This window comes from Cinclus cinclus, chromosome 1 (genome assembly GCF_963662255.1).
Source record: "Cinclus cinclus chromosome 1, bCinCin1.1, whole genome shotgun sequence".
Taxonomy (NCBI): Eukaryota; Metazoa; Chordata; class Aves; order Passeriformes; family Cinclidae; genus Cinclus; species Cinclus cinclus.
This window is the reverse complement of record NC_085046.1, coordinates 40,895,293-40,917,657: the sequence shown is the minus strand read 5'-3', so window position 1 is coordinate 40,917,657 and position 22,365 is coordinate 40,895,293. Positions and strand designations below refer to the sequence as shown.

General features: G+C 37.4%; 1 protein-coding gene across 1 annotated transcript in view; it reads left to right on the top strand.

The window, feature by feature from the left end:
• OSBPL10 (oxysterol binding protein like 10) overlaps positions 1-22,365 on the top strand; it is a 109,611-nt gene that overhangs the window by 57,232 nt on the left and 30,014 nt on the right. Inside the window, exons 5-6 of the mRNA XM_062496553.1 lie at positions 5,146-5,356; positions 13,677-13,831. Coding sequence (XP_062352537.1) covers positions 5,146-5,356; positions 13,677-13,831 — 366 coding nt within the window. The remainder of the gene's footprint in view (positions 1-5,145; positions 5,357-13,676; positions 13,832-22,365) is intronic.

The window sequence follows — 22,365 nt, the reverse complement described above, 5'->3', positions numbered from 1 at the left end:
TACAGATGGCAGTAAAGCTGGTGTTTGCTTTAGGTTATTGTGTTACGCTGTGTTAATTGGGCAAAATCCTGTAGGTTCACTAATTCTAAAAAGAAAGATGTTCTGATAATACACATCTGTCCATTGTCCATAAGACAGACTGACTTATGCCTTAAGTTAATTGTGGAGTCTGGATAACAGAAGCATTTAAAATAAAATAATGTCAAAAGCAATCATATGGTCTTACATTCAGGTGTGGCTTTTCAGTTTTCTTCCTTTGAAGTTTCTATTTATTTTTGTTGTTGGATAGGAGGAAAAATCTCAAATAGAGATTTATTATTATACTTAATTTGGAATCTCTCACTTTCTCTTTTTAGCTTTAGAAAAAAATTGAAGCCTTAAATAAAAAATGGCATTCAGGTTTTGTATGATGATTTCCCTGCCTGGAAAAGATTAATGTATCATTTGTATTTTAACAAAATATTGAATTCCTGTTTTTTTTTTTTTTTTTCTTTTGGCAGGGAAAATGGCACTTCAGTTTTTTATTTTTATTTCCTAAATTAATTTTTAATAACTAATTTTAGCTTATTTACCACATGAAAGAATGTTCTTTCATCTTACTGTGGCTGAAATAAATTTCTTTCTAGGGTATATCATGGCTTTTTCTGCTTATCTTCCATGTACTGTGGAAATAACCCTGATAATTAGTCATTTCTACATACCATTTGTTTGGATTCTTGTTGCATAAGTTCTCTTGAATCGTAGTTGGCTACGTGCTCACAACAGGAGGTGCAGTTCCAGCTGTGAAGGCATAGGTAGCAGTTGTTGTGGCTGGGGTAAATAGGGGAAGCAATCACACAGGATGTTAAGATCAACCCTGAAGAGGGGAAGCAGGCAGCAACAAAAGCTGTGAATTGTCTGTTTTGGAGCAAGTTGTAGGGAGGGGATGACCTAGAGAGGAAAACATCACAGATGTTTCTTGTTGCGTTCTGATACTCGTGAGAGGGTCGTTGGATGGCATGTTTCTTTGAGTGTAGTGTTATTCAGGAGAATTGTATTGGCTTTGCATGGCAAGGCTTTGGCATGAAAAGGGTCACAGACGTGTCTTCTGTGAGAAGCTGCCAGAAGCTTCCCCATGTCCGACAGAGCCAAGGCCAGCTGGCTCAGGATGGACCCCCGTCAAGCCCATCAACCATGGTGGTAGAACCTCTAGGATGACAGATTGAAGAAGTGGGAAAAAACTGCTGCTCAACAGCAGCCAGAGGAGAGAGGAGTGAGAGTATGTGAGAGAAGCAACTACAGACAGCAAGGCCAGTGATGCAGGAGGGGAAGGTGCTGCTCCACGTGCTGGAGCAGGGATTTCGCTGCAGCCCATGATGCAGCCCGTGGTGAAGCAGGATGACCCTCTGCAGCCCATGGAGGTCCATGGTGAGCAGAGATCCACCTGCAGCCTGTGGAGCACCCTGCCAGGGCAGATGAATGCCTGGAAGAGCCTGTGACCCTGGCACAGGTTTGCTGACAGGACTTGTGACCCTGTGAGGAGCAGTTCATGGAGGACTGTTTACCATGACAACATGCTGTATCAGGCAGCATGGAGGAGAGCAAGGAGGATGGAGTGGCAGAGACAGTGTGTCGTGAGCAGGTTGTAACTCCCCATGAGGAGGTAGTGAAACTGGGAATAAAGTTAAGCCTGGGAAGAAGGGAGGGGTGGGGGGAAAGTAAGATTTGGTTTCATTTTCTTGTTGCCTTATTCTGATTAGTACTAATTACACTGATTTTCCTGAGTCAAACCTGTCATGGTAATTGGGTGACCTCCCTATCTTTATCTCAATCCCCAAACTTTTTTTGTTGTTCAGCCAAGTGGTGGGCACTGGGTAATCAGCCCAAGTCCACTATAAGAACACAGGCAATACCTAAGAGTTTCTGACAGGCTAAAAGGTCTGAATCTCCCTCACCCTTCAGGAGCATCTGTTAATAGGGAACACATGTCATCTGCTTGTTCTCCTGCATCAGGCAGAAGATGGAGAAAGAAGCAGACCATGCATTTGAGCTGCTGTCTTCCTAGGATGAGTCTTCCTCTTACTGAACATTTTGCAATTAAGTAAATGCAGGCCTAATAATGCTAGATATTTACACATGTGTAATTCCTTTTAATACATGTAGTCCTGATAGCTCTTTCAGGTTTTTTTTATTGTAATCTATCATAAAGTTGTGTTTTTGAAGTTTCACTGCATTTCTGAGAATGTGCAGTTGTTTTGTGATATTATGAGAAGAATATATAGGTGAATAGGAGGTGTCAAATCCAAAACTAGAGTGGAAAGAGAAATGGGTTAATATTTGATGAGGAGACAGGGGCAAATAGCCCTTATTGTTGTTGTTATGGGAACTACTACTTTGAGCTGTCTGTATTTCCATATGGGAAAGATGGAGAATTGTAAGATGCTAAAATAAGAGTAAGAGCAAAGTAATACAAAATTAGGCGAGTTATTTCACTTTGGAAAAGCAAAGTTAGAAACTTCCCATTCTCAAAATCAAAGCTTTTCATTCTGATTTTGAAATGAGCTTAGAGTGCCAGTAAATCAAGCATTTTGCCTCTCCTCTCCTGGGAGAAAGCAAAAAACAGACCCACCAGTGAGACGCAGGATGATGCTATAACTGCATGACTTAGTGGCTGTCCTGTTAATGGCTGATGTGTTTAATGAGTTTCATCTTGTATGGTTTGGTGTTTTTGTGTTACTTCCTCCTTGATTTACTTTCTGTAGAGCAACTACACTCTAGCTCTTCTGAAATCTTTTGTCAAGGTCTTTAAAAAAAATTCAACAAACATGTAAAAAAATTTAGTTATTTCAATAATATATGTAATTTCCTTATCCATTTTGCCATAGAGTTGATCTGTCACTTCAGAATAGAGGAGGTTCTTCTTTGTTCTGGGCATTCAGCACCTTAAAGAGTATGGTTTTGATCAATTTTTGAGCAGTAAATGCTCAGCAACTTCTAATACTTTGAATCCTACATAGAAGTTGCAGTTCCAGATGTCTTCTGTTGTGTCAGGTCCATAGACCAGCTGCTGGTATCACAACTATAACATGAAACCAAGTAGCAGTAAAAAGATGAATCAAAATGATGCTTTAAAGCTATCTTAGTTCAGCTAGAAAACAGTAAGACTTGGACCAACACCTTGTTTTGGATAAAGGTAGAATAAATCATTGATTTTATTGAAATGTCTCCTAATCTAGAAAGAATACAGCTGACAAAAGCCTGTAATGTTCTGGGCTGTGTGATAGCTGCAAACATCCAGTTAATTTTCCAAATGTTTTCTAAACTCCCCGATCAGTTTATCAGTTTATCTTAGCTTCTGTCTTATCTGCAAAAGAATATAGTCCTTTATTAAGAGGGAGGGGAAAACTGAAATGTTTGAAGTTTTCAAAGTTTTGCTTTTGGTTTTATTTATTTTTTATGGAAGCAGATCTTGAATTTGTAAACTGTTTCCAAAAAAAAAAAAAAAAAAAAATTAGGAAAACTAGTCACCTGGAAATGAAAAGAGAACATTTCTGTCACTGTGAAGTATGACAAAGTCAAGTTCTCAATTTCACACTCTTATGCAGGATGGGAAAAGGAGAAGGAGAGAAGCAGTTTTCCATACAATTATATTGTTTAGTCTTCCAAGGAGATGGTCATATTTTTTCTCCTGGCTATTCCTTCTGTTTGCCTCCTTGTGCTCTTTGCATGAAGGAGGAATAGTTGCGTAAGTGTGTGTCTGTGGTTTTATTTTTGTTTTATCTTTGAAGCAGCCACCTCGTCCATGCTGTGGAGCTCAGGTTCATGCTGTGTGACTTCTGAAAGCAGAGCATTGCCTGGGGTTGATTCTGTGGTTCCCTAAAGCTGCATGTTGGAGGGGTCTGTGTCACCTTCTGACTGGTCTTGTTTTTTGCCAAAGGGAATTAAAATAGTCTGTGGCTTTTACTGAAGTTTTGGCCTCTGTTTTAAATGCTGATTATTAAAATGTCATGTTAACCTTCAGCAAGGCATTTGGCTAAATTTATGAACTACAACAACAGCTTTTTCTGTAATTCTAGTCCTTTTTTTTTTTTTTCAAGAGTGGTTGTTTGCATCTTTTGAGTTCAGTTTCCTTTCTAGCTTTTCAGTGCACTCAGCATATATTTTTTAATCAGTCAATTTACAGTAGCGTAGGAAGGCTGCAGAAGCACACAATACTTGAAAATATAATAATGATAATAAAAAAGTCATTAAGTTCATAATAGTACAGTAGTCTGGACAAATGGAGCTTGGATCTTTATTTATTGTGATGTCATCAGATATATTTTTCTGAAAGCTTTGGATACCTCAAGTGTTAACGTGTGAGTTTATGCAGTAAGTTTTTTGCAAGGTAAGTGTAAGAGGCTTGTCATGAGCACACGTGATTTCCTACAGGCCATAACAATGGAGAGAGAAATTTTGAACATCTCCTTTTTCTTTTGGCTTTAGGATTTTGAAAGCTTGCCAATATGCTTTAAGAACAGCCTGAATAAATACTGTTTTTACCTGCTAGACAAGCACCCCTTTCATCTTCATCTGGATGGTCCAAATCTAGAAAGAGGTTAAGTTTATGCCTGGCAGCTGGTATTCATATTGGATATGAAATAAGTACTCTTAAGTTTCTTCCTCTGCTAATGTCTGTAAACTTAAAAATTATTACCTTTTGTAAAAACAGTTCCTTAGTGATGCTTGAGAAATGGATAATGACTGTTCTTAAACTGTGATGAGATACTTTATGTAGGAAAGGAGGAGGGACAGTGTAGCTTCCTTGGGTGTCTCATATCACATACAAAGGCAAGAAAGTAGAAGCCTAAATTAATAATGGAGAAGGAAGTAGAATTGTCATACTTTTCCTTACAAAGACTTTCAGAAAGTATGAGTCATATTAAACCTACTGTGAACCTACTATTTTAAGAGACTATTTTCTCTAACATAGTCTTGACATTTTTACAGGCCTTTGGTAGTCTCAAGCCCTTCATTTTTGTCGGTGAGTATGTGGTATGTTTGGATCAGAATATTAACATCCATCTGTGGTAGTCCTTCACATTTAGTCACTATTTCAATCCATAAGAATCTGACAGCTACATAGTGATATTTCCTATTACAGCAGATGTTTTTGGACCTTTACAGATCATGAGCCAAGCTGAAGGACAACAGAAGAATCTTGTACAAGCCATTGAAGCTCTCCCAAATTCTGGACCCCTTACTGCCTTGGATCAGGACTTGCTCCTTTTAAAAGCTACCTCTGCTGCCACCCTGAGCTGCCTTGGAGAATGCCTGAGTCTACTACAGCAAAGCATGCATCAAGTGGGCCAACAGCACAACAGGACACTGTCATCAGGTGAGCACGAGTTCCCTTGGGTATTGTTTCATGTGCATTGGGTGTTTTATTATGATATGAAGCAGGCAAAATTAACCATTCTCACAAAGACAAGCTGGAGTGAGCAGCTTGTGAGCTTCTGCAGCCTCAAGCACTGTAATTATTTGCCTAAAAAAAAGACACAAAATGTATTGAAGTCAGAAGAGAGCAGGAAAAGAAGTGGTCCTGAATCTTCTCAGAAATCCAGTCCTGAAGACACCAACACAAAAAAAAATGGAGCATGGAAAAGAGGGATATACAAACCTACATTTTTGATGTTAATACCACTGCAGAACCAGCTTGGTTGTTTTGGTTTGCTCACCCTCCTTTTTTTTTTTTTTAATAGATTTCAATCTCAATACAGATTTGTTGATGAAAATAATGCTATGCAGTGCTACAGTGAAAACAGTTTTTCAGTTTTCTGCATGGAAGGGTGATGCTGAGGTGGATTTATTTCGGTCTGCAGCTTTCTTTGAGTCTGGAAAGAATTCTCCATGCTTTAAAAGAAAAAAATCTGTGGCAAGTTTTATGAGCCTAAAATGTCAATGTGATACTACACTGAGCTCTGAAGGCATGAGCCTTTCAGTCCCTGTGTACCTCAGTTTTTCCTGTTCACCCAGTTCTGGATCTGTCCATAATATTGGAAGTTGGACCTTGAGCTTTCTAGAAGGGTGGTTAATATTTTCCCATGCCTAAACTGCACTGCCAAGTCTTAAGAACAAGAGCAAGTGTTGATCTAAGAAGCAGCAGCAGAACTCTGGGTATGGGATGCCTTTTCATATTTTCTTTGAGTGCTTCCACAGCAATCCCCCACAGCCTGCCCTTACTTGCAGTAGGTTCACTACAGGGCAGGATGTGCCCTCAAGGCTGCTGAGGTGGCACGGTGGGACAGCCTCTGGAGCATTCCCATTGTGAGGAGAATAGAAATGTGAGAGGGTTACTTGGGAAGCAGGAAAGTGATGTGAAAGTGGTTCTTGGAAAAAACTCCACTATTAATCCTTTTGACACCTATGGTATGTACTGATTTTTCCGTATTCAGATTCTGATCTATTTCATAAAGGAACATGATTTTTAAAAAATTGCCATTTTCTTGTAGAAAATGCAGACCTGCCCTGCCCCCCCCTGCACTTACCTAAGTAGTAATGATAAAGTGCATTGAATTAAATTATTTTATATAATTTTATTTCAGAAAATAATGGTTTGAAACAGAGATGAAAAGCATCCTTTCAAAGAAGTAACTTTCTAGTTTCAAGGTCCCTGAAGGTTGTTTTTCATCTTGATCTAAGTGAACTGTCAAGAGATAGATGACTTGAGGTATACATGTCCTTGAATCTGTGTTCACTTAATCTTCTGCTAAATCAGTGCCTTTCTTTTGACTTGATAATGGTTTGTGAGGATCTGTGGGCAAGAAGAGAGAAAAACAAACAAAACAGTAGTAACTGCTTAATGGGAATCCCCACTTTTTTGTTTTTAATTGAAAGGAAAGTAATGGCTATGAAATACTGAATTATAAAATCTCGTGGTTTTGTTTGTTTTTCCTAAGACTGTAAACTTGCACGAGAATCCTTTCAGGAAACAAAATTGTGTAATAATGCTACACAACAGCATTTGTGGTGTAACTGTGAGAACTTGAATGCAAGCATTTAATTCTTCAGTGAATTCTTTGGTATGGAATTAAAAAAATAAAAAAAACCCCAACAAACTAAGGAGGGCACTAAAAGCTGCTGAAATATTTAGTCTCTTCTCCCTGACTGAAATGATTTTTTTTTTCCCTAGGCCTTATTATGCAACACCGTTGCCTGAAAGAACCTGGCCTACAAGTCTTGATTACTGATTTTCCTACACACTTAATCTTTTCCAAGCATACTTTGATAGACTTAATGTTTCTGCTGAGTCGGTAGAGTTTCAGAGTGATCAAAGCTGCATAAGCTCATACCTATTCAGACTAAAGCCTTTAAGTAATCCCCTAGCAAACTCTAATTCTGAGAGATGATCCAGTTCATTTTGATTGTGTCCTCCAGGTGAATTTTTTAAATTTTATACCCAGCAGGTACAACAGAAGATGACCTTTACTGTCACTATCAGGTGAAAATGACTCTTGTTAGTTTAAAAACCATGTGCTCCTGTGATAGGAATTCTCAGACACCTTTCTTGTGAGATGTCATGGCCCTGTGCAATTTATTGCTGAATGCTTCTATCCCAGTGCTGCCTCATTAGCTGCTGTGTGGTGTTAAGATGCTGGTGGGCATTGTGGGGCAGAATGCATAGATAGAGACAAGACAGGCATTTGTTAATTTATTTTTTTGTTTCTAGCCTACAGTTCATGAAAGCAATCCAGTTCAGGCAGGCCACAGTCTTCCTTGTGTAGAATGTGAGAAATACTCAATTGCTTAGCTGGGGTGACTTGAACCTACCACTGAGTTTGCTTTCCTTCGGCATCCAAAGCTTTCATTATTATGCCACAAAGAGAGAGAACTGCCTTAAAAGTAGATATATATCTACTTAATCTGCTTTCTCTGTACCTTTCCTTGGGTGCTTGGGGTCTTTATACCTGATTGTGCAAGTTTTGCTGATTTCCCTGGAGGCCTTGCAGTCTTACTGCCTCTAAAGGAAAGATTTAAGTGGCTGAAAGTTTCTGACCTAGTACTTAGGGAATGCTCTCATGAAGGTTATAATTAGTCACTATTTTAAACAGACTTACTGACATTTATTGTTGTAAGCAAGAGAAAAAAGTGTCTTCTTTCTTTTGGTGTAAATATTTTTGTTGCTTTGTTTTCCAGTAATTAGAGTAGAAAGAAATCAGCTTGGTATTCACTTTAGTGGAATCTTGTCCAGAATCTACAATTATGTAGGTCATGACTTAAAATATTTTTATGGCATCCTTTCTAATGGAATAGTGAAAGGATTACATGATTTTTCTGTTTCACTTTTCTCATGAATTGCCTTAGGCCTCAAGCCTACACACAGACATGAAGATTAAACTGAAGTCTTCAATCTTGAAGGCTAGTCAATAATTTTTTTTTTATTTCCACTCTGAAGCTTCATGGAAGGATTTTTTGTAACTGTCTTATTTTGGAAGTACATCAACAAGAATAAGCAAAATCCTGTGTTTCCACTTTTGAGTGAAAATAATTTCAAGAATAATTTCTAGCTGTCATCATTAAATGTGTATGCATTGATCACTGGCTAAATTTTTGTAGTTTTTTTTCTTTCATTGAAAAATCTGCCAGAGGGAAGGATATTATTAGCTGAAAGTGTTGGTTACATGTAGTGTGAGTTGAGAATGAGAGACTGCATTTCTACAAAATGTGTAGAAGAAACATTTGTCTTCATTTCTAACTTTAGAAGTTCTAGTGTTATTTTTTTCCAGCTCTGTATACAGCCTTTGGCAGAAGAGTATCTCCAGAGCCTGTTGACTGCAATTGTTAACATTCTTCCTTCCCAGACTGCGAACAGAGCAAACTTGAATGTTTGTTTTAATGTAGCTCTACCAGCGTATGTTGCATTTTAGGTCTGGGGTTTTTTTTAAATTTTTTTATTTTATTCTCATGTTTTGGCAGACAGAATCCTCTCTTGTGGTAGCAGTCTGTACAGATCAATCCATCCTTTTAATCTGCATTTCACGTTAGCCATTCATTTACTGAATAAAGCATCTTCCTGATAGGAATTCCCTCCTATATTTTTCTATCTCTCCCTTGCCTGATTTTCCAAACTGTAGAATGTTTCATGTTTTAAAAGATTTTTTAAAAACAAAAGCCAAAACTCATCCTTACTGTGGATTTTCTGAAGTTCACTTTAATGTGCAAGTGCTGCTGACTTCGGCTCCCATGGAAACAGATGGATTGGAGATGATTCTGGAGTTGGGTACAGGATATACTTGAACTTTTTATTCTCTATTGCCTCCTTTTTGTAGAAAATAAATTGATAGGAAAGACAAAATCTAGATTTTTCAATCTGACAAATGACAGCTAGGAATTCTCCTCCAGCTGAGATGATAAGAGAGAAAGATGAGCAGATAAGTCCTTATTTGTGCTTAAATGCATGTGGGCAAGGAAGAGTGAGGAAAGCAGACAGGGGAGTACATATTCTTTTTTACTGGTGTACTTTAGTAAAGTTGGCTTGGTCAGTCCATTCTCCTTTAATTGCACCAGCCTTGCTTCTGTCAGCAATAACCAGAACAATTTGCTGTTCTAGCTAAAGGCTAGTACATTAATCCTTACATGTTCTTCTTTCATTGGAAGATGATAACATTATTTTTTAGTCCCCACACAACATTAGCAAATACAATCTCACATGAAAAGCAGAGATGCAGCTGCCATTTGCTCTTGCTGGTTCAGTGTGCTTTTAGGGATTCAGCAGAGACACCAAACTGTCACATCCATCCCTGGCAGAGGAAGGAATCCAGATCTAGTATTGGTTTCTCCTCAAGGCCTACCACTGCACTGTTAGGGGAATATTTGTTAGAGTATATTTAAAATACGTCATGAAAGTGTTATCAATAGATGCTAGTTTACGATTGTGCCAGGAAAAAGTAGGGTTTTTTTTTGTTTTTTGTTTTTTTTTTTTTTAAGTCTCCTAGGCAAGACCAGAGGACTTAAAATTAGAAAGGTTTTTGTTGTGGAATTGAGATAGGTGTTAATCATATTTCATGCCTCAACTATCATGCAAAAGTGAGTTTGAAGGTACATGAGGTACCCAGAAAATCAAAACTAGCAAAAGAAAATTATCAACATTGCTTAACTGAAAAATTTCCTGTAAACCTTCTCTTTGGAGAGAATTCCCCCCCACTCCTGCAGTCTGCACTTGTAGAAGGGATAGATGTTTCTCCTGAGGGCATTTGTATGGGATGCAACCTATTGTGCCCTCTGAAACAGATGTTTGTGAACTGTAGCATTGCTGTAGGGAAAGGATAAATAGGTTGTGTCTGGATGCTGTACTTTGCTTAGGTACAGGTGTTCCCTGGTGCCTTGGTGTTCTTGTCTGCTGTGTTCATCACAGTGGAAGCTGGTGTTAAGGGGAGGAGGGAAAGAAGCTATTTTTGGGGTATGTTCTATAAGAACTCTTGTTTTGTATGTACCTATGCTCTGAACTTTCAGAGGAATCAGATTTGGGTTTTCACTCCTGGAACTACAGAACCAACACTGTGCAGGTAGAAGAGATCTGGCTGATTTTACTAGTTGCGTATTTGATACGTCTAATTTTTGCATCTTCATTTACTGCAGAAACAAATGTTTTAATTGGTGTAGTGCTTTGCATAGCCTTAAAGCAAGTAGTAAAGTAGTTGTGTAGCTCCCAATACTTTTATATAATTTGTGACTGCCATTCTGGAAAATTCCTTTAGAGCTCTGGAATGTAACAAAATAGATTAGAATTTACCTTCTGTTAGCTGTCTTTGGCTATGACTGAGAACAGAGGAAAAAATCTAGTTCAGAAAAATCCAATCCAGTGACAGCAGTTTCTTCCTATTTGTATCCAACTCAGAAGATAAACTTTCTCATGTTTAATTTTTTATATATATATATATATATAGATATAGATATATATGATGTCTTTATAAGAATATGGATTGAACTAGTGATAGAAATTTTTGAGTCCCATAAAGTGGCAAAGATGGCATCTCCATTAGAGTGGATCAAATGATTTACAGATGGCAGCTCAGTCTGTGGAGAGTAAATTCCAGTAAAACAACTGGATTAGACATGGCACAGACAGCAGCTATACGTGTACTGTTTTGTGATAATTGTAGCAATTTGTACTAGTGCGGATGAGAACATTTTGGGTGTACTGAAAACCACCACCCCCCCCCAAAAAAAAACCCAAAAAACCTGTCCTGAAAAAATTTGTAAAACTGATAATATGAGTAAAGTAGAAGCCATATTGTTTTGGCCTTTCACTTCCTACATGGAGATTGTATTCTAGTCTTGGTTGATTTGAAGATAATTTCTGAGTTCTCTCATCAGAGATTGCTTTTCTCTGAAACATGAGCTGCTCTGTTTGATATATGGCAAGTCCCTTGGGGTGGTATGAGAATGCTGACATCTCAGAGTCAGATTTGTAGTTTGAAGATCATCACAGGTTCCCTGATGACACTTTGAAACTAGGTGGGAATTTTTTTCAACCAGAGAGATGCTCTTTACTTGTTTTGATTTCTGTGCTGTGTGACTTAATCTTTCCCTGCGTATTTCTCTTCTGCAAAGTAGTCAAATTCCAGATGCACAGTTTAACAAGACAATTTTTTGCATATGCAGAAGTGTTGAGGAAATGAATGTGCTTTAATATCATTTGGACAGTAACTGGTGGCGTCCTGTTAGTGTTGGCTAGGTCGTAATGTATTTTTAATATCTGTTTAAAATTTGATTAGGCTGACAAGATTTGCTTTTTTGTGAGGGTAGCATTGCCCTTGGTACAGGAGAGAAAACATGCTTGCCTACTTCTAACAGTTTCTATTTCTCTTAGAGACTCTAAAATGGGCAGAGAAATACAAAGGTCTTTTTACAGTGCATTTACACTAAAGAGAAAACTAGTACAGTGTTTTTAAAAATATATTTGTTATGATGAAGTAAATGTTCACACTTAAAAGATTTCCTCTGAAGTGAGGTATTTCTTCATGTGGGAGCTTTTTGTTGTGCTTATTTACATAAACTAGATTTAAAAAAAAAAGCCAAAAAAACTGTTTACAGTGAAGGCCAAATAGATTGTTTGCTCAAAGAGAAAATGGATCGCCCAAGGAAATGATGGGATGACATATTTTTTAAGATTGGCATAAAGAAAAGTCAGTTCAATTTTTTTTAGTGTCTCTGTAATAGGAAAGTAGCAGCAGTAATCCATTATTCAGCTTTTTTGACAGAGGAAAACAGAAAAATAAATCAAGATCTGTTATTGCAAAATAATGAAGAGTGAGAAACATAATTTGACAACAAAGCCACAGAAATGTTCTTCCTTTGGCAAGGGGAATTTTGTGTAATTGTATGAAATACGCATTTTAAAAAAGAAAAAAAGCTGATTTTTTTTCCCCTGTTGATTACTCAGATCTTTGAAAATAATTTTATTCCTAATTATTATTTGCTTATGCTTTCCTCTTGCTTTCTTCAACAAAAGATGGCGCCACAAAAGCACCCTAAGCAAAGTAGCTCTGAACTTCTGCCACGTCTTCATAACTTAGTGCCATTAAAGATGAGAGGAATATTCTGCAACTGTTTTGTCTCTAGCATTTGGTAAGAGCTCAGTCAGCTATGGGATTTGTGGCCCATTTTTAATAGTGGAAGTGTTAATGTAACACTATGCAGCATAGCCTCTCCAGATGTAACCATTTACTTCACTTAAGAGGCAATCTCTGGTAACCCTGGTGATATGGAGAGGAGAGATTACTTGTTCTTTAATGTACTTTGTGTTGCTCTGCATCATCTTAAAAATTTGTCAGTGATGAGAGGAGATCCTCCCTGTGGCACTAATTGAATATTCATATATACATTATGGTAATGACTGAAGAGCTGTGATTTTCTTATCTGCATCTCTTGATTTTATGGCAGTGTGTAATTAATAGCTGAAATTTTAAGTCCTGTGCTGAGGGCTACTGATTTGACTGTTGAGACTATGTTTTAGAGCAGTCAGGGAGGAACAACTGTGTGCTTGCCTTAGCTGATCATACTTTCTGTCATGGCATCCTTAAATACAGACCCATCCAGGAAATCAAGTGCCCCCAGAAATAAGGGTTGTTCTGATTCCAAGTTACATTTGATTTCATATTTAATGTGTATCTTTCTAATGAGACCTCTTTTAAACTGTGGTCTTGCTACCAGTAAAGCATTTTAGTGCTTTATCTAGAAAAAAACTTTAGTAGTACAGATAGAAATAAAATATAGCTGCTAGGCTTAAAACTTTGATTTCAAGCAGAAGAAAATGAGGGTTTACTTGGATAACTTTAGAACTATGAAAATAGTGGATAGAGAATTCTTGCTTAATTTCCAAGGTATATGCCAGATAGAATTATGCATACGGATTAAAGTGTCTGGTAGTAGGACTAACATTCTTTGACTAAAAAAAAAAATCACAGATAAGTTGGCCTGTAAGATGCTTACTTTGGCTAACTAGAGTGTTTCTTGCTTCCAAAGGTAGGAAGGGATATCATTTGATATACTGCATAAGCTAGTTCAGAAAGCACAAGATGATTTTTTTTACTAAAGTGTAGCTGTACATGGAAGCAGAGAAGAGATACACCTCATTTAGATCAGTAGAACTGTGAGGTGAATGGAGGAAATCTGTAATCTTTCTCTCATAAACTGATAACTATTTTCTGCTTCAGAAGGTATCCTGGGATGGCCTGGGCCCAAGTCACACTCCACAGAGGAACTGAAAAATGGTGCTCTCAGCTCCTTATCATCTGCTAGTGCCAACATTACATGGGCAATAGAACCATCTGCAGCCCAGGATGCACAGGCACTGCAGCCAAACACTGAGGTAAGAGTGCTTGGTCTCTGTAGGGCATTGGTTAGACACAGACCATGTGTGATGGTGGATACTTTCATTGGTTAATTATCGTATTTTGTCTTTATAGTGTACTCTTTGTTTGAAGTTACTTGTGAAAATCATAAGTTTCATGCAAAAGTGCACTCCAAAAACTTGAAAAATATGTTGATGGTATTGTTCTGTGCTTTTACTGCTCCAAGGTACTTGGGCCAGCAAACTTTGGCAAGTGTACAATTTCTTTCCTAATCTTAAAATCAACCGATTGCCAGTACACATTTCTATCCTCTGATGCAAATAAAAGCTGTTCATTTATTTTTCATTCTGGTTTGAGATAGAAGACACTACTTGCTTGCTACTTGTCCTTCCATGTTGCTGTTTGCTCTTGGGCATCTTTTGAGTGTAGGTGATTGTTCTTTGAGTTGAAAAATGATGTTATTTCCTGATCCCTTTTTCTGTTAAGTGATTATGGGCAGAACTTGTCCTCATCATCTTGCATCAACCAGCTGATTTGTGCTTTTGTGGCATTTACTTGGTAAAGGGCAGTTCTGAAGCATCCAGTCTTTGAGGAGACTCACAGCTGCGTATCAGACATCTCATGCACTGAAAATCTCTCATCATGACAAACTTCTCCAGCTTCTGCTGTCTGCTTCAGTAACCAGTCCTGCCCACAAAGAAAACACTTCACTCTGAGACCCTAGAGATTATAGGGCACCTGGAGCACGTGAGACCTGGAGAACTGAACAAAGTTTTCAAAAGAGCTGAAGAAGTTCTGGGCAATTGGAACGGCTTAAATTAAATTACGTTGCCTTTAACAAAATATGTAATGGCTGGACATATTAATAAAGCTGCTTTTCCAGTTCTTTTGTAGTATGTTGGATTGAATATAGTTTCAAAAAAAATCACAGATAAACCAGGGGTTTTTTTAACATGTTCCTTTGATCTTCTGTCCTTAGAAAGGAATTTTGAATTCTGTTACTCCTAGTGTCCATTTACCAAAATGTTTAGATTACCTGTAATTACTTTTTATTAGGAAGTTGTGTAATTTCTTTTTTCAGATAAGCCAAGTGTACTTTTTACAGTGTGTTTTTAAAACAAGAGGCTATTTAAGAGTATTGTTTTGTGAGCTACTACTTACTGAACCACTGAAATCTTTTTCATTAGGATTTTCTTAGTTTTTGTTGGTATTCTTTTTTATTCTTGATCATCCACTAAAGCCAGATGGGATGTTGGGAGCATGAACTTTGCAGTGAGAACATAAAGAGCAACAGCTGATTTTATTCACATTAAAGTATCATTTTGCAGTTTAATTGAGCCATTTATGACATTTTAAATGACAATATTTTTTATGAGTCCAATCCCTTCCTGTTGATTTGCTGTTGGGAGACACTGAGTTGTGTGTGTGGCTTGAGGTATGCTGCTTGGCTTGTGGAACTCATGATTTATTGAGAAGGGAGTAGCCTTAAGGGGTGAATAGAAACAAGGAAGTGTAGCACTGTTTCCAGTACAGAATCCTCAGTGCTTTGTGGGCAGTCTTTGTGAAGTCAGCAGCCTGCATTTGAGGCCCTGAGGCATTAGCCATTAAAAACAAGAAAAAGAAGTGGGGGCAGAAAGAGAGTAAGATCTTTAAGTTACAAAAAGGTTAGCTCAAGATGGTGTTTTTGTTAGAAACAGTATGTAGAAGTTTGTGGATCGGTGGAGCAGCAAGAAGCAGCTGGAATCAGGCATGCACTTTTTGCTGTGTAATAATACAGTGTAGTGAGCAGAAATTTGGTTTTGCCCCAAGGAAGTGGCTTAAACCAGGATTCATTCCTGGAAGTTCTTTACAAACTTGCATTTTTCCTTACACAGAGTCTGTGTGTGGTGCTGAGATTTATACTGTCGGCTCTGAATTTTTTAATGTGTCTTTTTTAAATGTAGCTGATATACTTATCAGTTTTGATCATTTTGATGATTTTTTTTTTCTGAGAAACTGAAGAGTTACCAGGTAAGAATACTATCTGAGCCAGGTAGTCACCCAGGAGATGATGTCTGACATGCCCAAAGTTATCGAAAGATGTTTGATTTGACACAGTTTAACAGTTCTGTGTGCGGGATGTAATAATATTTTAAAATATATTGTGGCCTTGTATGTCCAAGACAAGAGCCTAGATCTGGCACTGAGTAGGTATACTTTGTTTTCAAAGGTATAAAAGCACTGACTTTGCTAATTACTTAGAATGTATAATAATATATGAAAGGAAATGCAAAGAATCACTTGTTTGTAGTCCAGATACTTTGCTTTTAGTAACAGTGGTTATATTAGCAGAGAATGAGAAAATGCTTCTACATGTCATTAGCTGACATTTTGTTGACACTGAATGCCCTGATTTTTTTTATTTATCTGATAGCTTCTTTTAGAAGAAAAGAGGAATCCACAAGTGTCATTCAAATGAAGCTTATTTCTCTTAATGATTTTCTTTTTAAGAAAACACAGCTAGGCACTAGATAATCTTGGTTTCCTGAAGAGGCTGCTGGAGTATTAAAGGTGCTCAACTTTCCAAATATACCTGCCAGAAGAAATAAGCCTTGCTTTTACAGAAGTTACAAGATGAGAGTTCCTTTATCAGTGTTATCAAAAGTAATTCCAGTCTCTTCTTTGACTGGTCTAGATTTTTATTTTTAAAAAATCTGTAATTTTATGGTATAACCTCTATCTCTTAGTCAGAAACTATACCCCAAAGAAGTGGGAGGGAGCTTTTTGGCTAACTCTCAATGTAATATAGTAGATGTACCAACCAAAAAATTGTGACTTGACCTCTAGTCTGAAAAAGAAAATGCTATTAAATGGCTCGCCTTGAGGAGCAGCAGACTCAGCTGCTTATATTATGGAGTGTTGTTTATAAGGAAAAGATAATTTTAGGAATCAGCAGTGATTTTAAGGAAAAAACAGATGTTATGTTGGGGCAGAGAGGTATGTGACTGCTGAGGAATCTTTCCTATGCAGCTGCCTGCCAGTGGCAGCAGTTTCCTGGCAGCATGACTGAGTGGCTGAGTGTGTTCAGTGATAACTGAGCTACTTCTCAGCACAGCGTTCAGACACTTTGCAGACATGTGTCAAGTGGAATCATTAAAAAACCAGTCACAGGTTTTTATATGTTTATGAAGTGTGTGGACCTCTACAATTCTCTGGAATAATAAAGTTCATCTAATACAATTTTCTTTGAATATTTAAGCATTCTTGAGGGATGTAGAAAGTTCTGGAGCTGAGTTTTGATGCCATAGGTAACTAAAGTAAAACTTTTTCGTCTGTTTCTGTCAGGGTTTCAGGAATGCAGTTTTTTCTCTGGTGAAATAAGGTAAAAGCTAAAGATTATCCTCTTTAGATAATATGTTGGTGTTTACTTGTTTTGGTTTATTTAGGGCTTTTTCTGCTTCCAAATGCAGGGGGGTATTGTTTGAGATACTGCTTAAACTAGTTGAGAAAATTAAAGATTTTGTGACAGGTTATTTTCTTATGTGTTCCTTGGCTATTATTCTTTTAGAACTCTGCTATAGGACAGCATGAAGTTAAAGCTTGTTATCTTTACTAAGAGAAACAACCTCTGAGAGTGAATTGTTGGATCAAGCAATTTTGTCTCTTATTTTCCATATTTTTATAAAACTTTTTATAAGTCTCTGAATTTTATCTAGTTTCTTTCTTTTTTTTTTTTTTGTCTGTCCACCTGAAACATCAGATGAAAGGGATTAGTTCTGTGCAGCTCAGCCTTTTTCTCAATCTAATGATAGTTGATGTAAAAATACTCCTGTGCATCCCCTAGTGTACCACTTTGGACTTTCTAGCATAAGCTGTGTTACAATTTCAAGATAACTTTCAGGGTTTTTCCTTAAAGCAGAGCAGAAAAAATGTGGTGTGAAATATGCCAGAGGTGCACTCTTCAGACCTGTGATGTGAACTTGGTCTCTGTCCAGTCTGCTCTAAACGGGACCTTGCTTTCTTCATATAAGGCTTGGTAATTTGAAATTCTTTTCAACAATTACTGAAATTAACTAGTTGGAATCTCATAGTAAATTCAGTTATAATAAACTCAATGTCAAAGTAGAATAAAGGTGTGAATCACTTTCATAGGTGAACTACTATTCCAGTTCAACTAATTGTCATTTTGGGTGTCAGAATTCCCCATCTGAGCTGACAAAGAGTGGCTGCAGTCCAAATGTTTCCTCTGACAGCCAAATACAAATAGGTAACAGGCTGTTTTTAGGTCGGGTCTGAAAGGGAAGGAGTAATTTTCTTTGGATCTAATACTTTAGTTAAGAATTATTTAAAAAATTGTTCCATAGCTAGATCTGGAGTACAGCCCTCTTCATGTGACTTTTGTGCCTTAAAATGCCATGCCAGCTGATTCTTCCCATCCTGTGGATCTGTGCTGTCTCTCTGCTTTCCTGTCCCTAACTTTCCTTTGCCTGTGAGCATGAGCAGCTGTACGCATGCTCCAAATTGAAGTGTCTTTTTAATAGGATTGGAGTTTGAGCTCTGTAGGATTGAGCCTTTAGCTCTGATTATCTAACTGCTAAACCAGGTTTTAATTGTGATAGTGATTGCAAGGGCAGTCGAGTCCAGGTTATTAAAGATATTTTGGTCCCCTGGATGAGCTGAACCTTGATGTTTTCAGCTGTAACAGGGAACTGTTCTATTTAGAGGAGGTACTGAATTGTTTAATTTTATACGTTTATGGGTTTTTTTCCATTTCTTCAGGTGATAGTTTCTTTCTATGAAGCTGTAGTTTTTCTTTTTATCTGTATGTAAGTATATATCCTAATATGACTTTAGAGCTACATTTTATAGAATGTATTAGAGATGCTAAGAAATAATTTTAAAAATGCTCATGTAATTTTATAAATTAAGCTGGATAAAATAAATTATTTCTAAATCAATATTACCTTTATTTATCTGTGTCTCAGCAGATGTGCCCAGGTCTGTGGATTGTTTCCTAGTGTATTTTGTTTCTAGTGTTTCCTAATTCCTTTTTGTAGTTGACAGAAATCTGTATAATCGATTTTGGGAGATGAGCTTAGCCCTGAACATACAGTGCTAGCCACAGGTGCAGTAATGGAAGAACAAAAGATGAGGATGGGAAAGTAATGTTTGCAGAATTACAGATGGTCCCTTTTCACTGTTTAGTACAGACATTACAGGGTTTTTGAATGTGCTCTGCTCTTTGTCCTTTGCATGATTAAGTACTTTTCAGGCCAAAGAGTGCAGTGAATGGCCTGTAATGATTTAGCTAAATTAATCTCTAGGCAAAGATGGCACCAGTTAATCCATTCACTATGCAGACCATCTAAAAAAATGAAATCTGAGGTAATCAATTGAAGGTATATTTAAGGATAATCAAGGAAATGCATATTTAAGGATTAAATGTACAATTAGACTGAAAGTAGAATTAAATGACCCTAAGCCTGCTGCAGCGGCATTGACAATGACTAAGATAATCTAGCTAATTTTTATTTTCATTTTTTTGCTAGTTTTCTGGAATAGCTACTGTGTCAGCAAACAGTCCTCTAGTAAAATTGTTTATGCAAATAATTAATAAAAATTTTATCACCAGTCAAACCCGCTGCATATTCTTGAATCACTTCCACCTCCAAAATGCTTGTGTGCCAGCTGCTATCTATATAATTGGGAGTAATACTCTGTGTAAAAAAAAAAAAAAACACCTTTATTCCAAATCTGCTTCTAATTTGAATAAACATGAGCTTCTGATTCATGTAGGATTCCATAATTACTAGTGAAAAGCCAGTGAAATTTAATCATTGGAGTATAAAGAACTTGGGTTCCCTTGCAGTAAGGCTTAAAAATTAACTTTAAGTGGATCAATTGCATGCCCTATTCAGTATAAAACTTGGGCCCCTTGCTAAAGGAGCTCTGAAGTCAATGTTAATTTTATTTCAGGATTGTGTGCCAGTTTGTTATGTGACAGTTAATTTGCTTTGTGCCATCAGTTTTATTTCTTAGTATGTGTATATATGTGGGCTTGGCGATGCTGCCCATAAGAAATCTTACCAGTCTCAATAAGACTATCAATTACTTAACTAGACTAAGTTGGGCTCAACTCTTTTACAGGGAGAGTTTGTCTCAGGTTGGCATTGCTTTATCTTGCTTAGTGAAGCATCCAAACTGGCTTCAGCTGTTCTGTCTGGTCTTGTTAGAAAAAAAACAAACCTGGAGTTTTCAGCTGGTGGTGATGAACTCTAGTGGTTCTTTATTTGAAAAGCCCAGAATGTGAAAATAAATCCCAGCTGTAACAACAGAATTTAATTCTAAAATTTGAGGAGGAGTTGGAAGGAACAGGTGAAAAAGGCAGAACCCTTCTACATTAATAGAGAGTTTTCAGTTTGAGAGGGACCAAGCAGTTGATTCATCAAACTGAGAACAATTCTTCAAAGCTTTTTAAGCAGAGAGTTCCACTGGCCTCAAGAAGTAAGGCATAGGAAAGAAGACAATCTTCCAGGCCTAATTTGTTTCACATATGCATTGAATGTTCTCCTGCTATGATTTTTAATGATTTTTTCTTTTGAAAGACTAGGATTTTTGTTTGGGTTTTTTGAGTTTTGTGTGTTTATCAACAAAGTGAATGTGCACAGTGGATGAGCAATGAAATTGTAGGAAGGGTCAGGATGGTTTAATAAATGTGTTGTCTTGAGGCAAGATTGTTAATACTGTTTGGATTAACATGTCTTTACTGTTTCTGTCCTCTTACAAATATGCTGACATGATGCTGCATACAAGAAATAGTACTGTGAGAAGTGGATTTACATATAGATTGGTATTGCAAGACCAGATGATTGTAAAGGTTGAATTTGTGGTTGTCCATCGTTTTGTGCCCTCTTTGCATATGTGAGTGGTGTATTATTGACTAATGTGGCAGTATTTTTCTGCCATAAATTTGCTTAGCTAGCAAACAAAGCGACATAAAAGAGAATTATAGCTGGCTAAATGACTTCAGCTATGTTACTTCCTAACTTTTCAGTTACTGGGCATTGCAGGCAGAATCATAATGGAGTCACAGAGTGCTCTGGTTTGAAAGGGACCTCCAGAGGTCCTGCAGCTCAGCACTGTGAGAGCAGTGCTAATCAGGTCAGCTTGTCCAGTCCTGAAAACCTCCCACAGCCTCTCTGCACAAAATCTTGCAGTTTCTCTTGGGATTTTGTCAATGGGAGCAAAGGGTTTTTTGATAAGGAAAGGCATCATACTCAGTGTGTTGTACTGTCTGATGAGCAGCTAAAAAGGACCTTCCCAGAAGGTATTTGTCCTCCCCCTTCTTCATGGGAATATGAGGCCTGAAGACCCTACTACTTCAGGTTTCTCCCCAAGGATCTCCTTCTAGAGAGGATGTCTTGTAATACAGGGAAATGTCTATAAAGTGCAGCTCTCTGCCAGCCTTTCCCCCACGCTACTCTCTTGTACTGACCTGCAGCTCAGTGCAGTCTTCTGTCTTTAGCTCCCCAAAAGTTATAACCATGCAACTTTCAGACCCCTTGTAGTGTTTGAAGGGCTGCCTGGCAGTGACTGGAATCTGTCCTGCTGCACTCTGTGGTTTGCAAGCTTTTACACTTACTTTGGATAGTGTCAGATACTCTGTTTGTTGCCATTTGCAAATTTAATTCACAAAATAAAACTGAATATGTATCAGGAAATTGTTTTTCCCTAGTTTCTGTTATAGGTTTTGTTAAAAGTGTTTATGTTGTGATACTCTGTATCTTATGGTTGTGATTTATGCCAGCCTACAAGGGGTTTTAGTTTTAATTTAGGACAAGTTTGTGGGGTTTTTCGTGCATTTTTGTTTTATAGTCTCATGTTACCATTTCTTTCTGATGATACCAGTGTTGAAATATATTTATTCCCAGTTCTTACTGAATTTATGCAATACTGCCAAGTCCTCTTGTATTTTAGGATTCAGATTGAACAGTTCTGTACTTCAGTAGCCCTCATTTCCTGAAAGGTGCTCTTAAACATGTGTGAACTGATACTTAATCTTTTTCTATGGAATCTGTGTGTTGGGAATTAGCTGCTTTTCAGCCTATTTTCAGAACTGACTGCCTTAGGTTTATGAAAACTGATTTTTGCAAGAGGGATTTTCTTATAAAGAGAATATGAACATGGGGGAAAAGTGGTCCAACAAACATTACTTGGTGCATAACAGTGCTGTAGGTAACCCAAATGAGGAACTCTGTTTAACAGGGTGTTTAGTCACTGATAGATTCTTTATTTTTAAACATAATCACTTTCAGAGTTAGCTTTGAGTATTTTTTTCTGAATGCTTGCACAGACTATGCTGCAACATAAACATAGATGTTCTTTGTTACATGTTACATGCATTTAAATGTTATATTCTTTAAACAAGAAACCAGTCCTTTTCCTTCAGAAATTTCTTATTATCTGGTCCTCATCACTGCTACATTGTCATGTTCAGCCCTAAATATAGTCAGAAGTCTGAGCAAAACACATCTGCAGTGTAGGAAGCTTTCTCAGCTTGTTCTTTAATGAT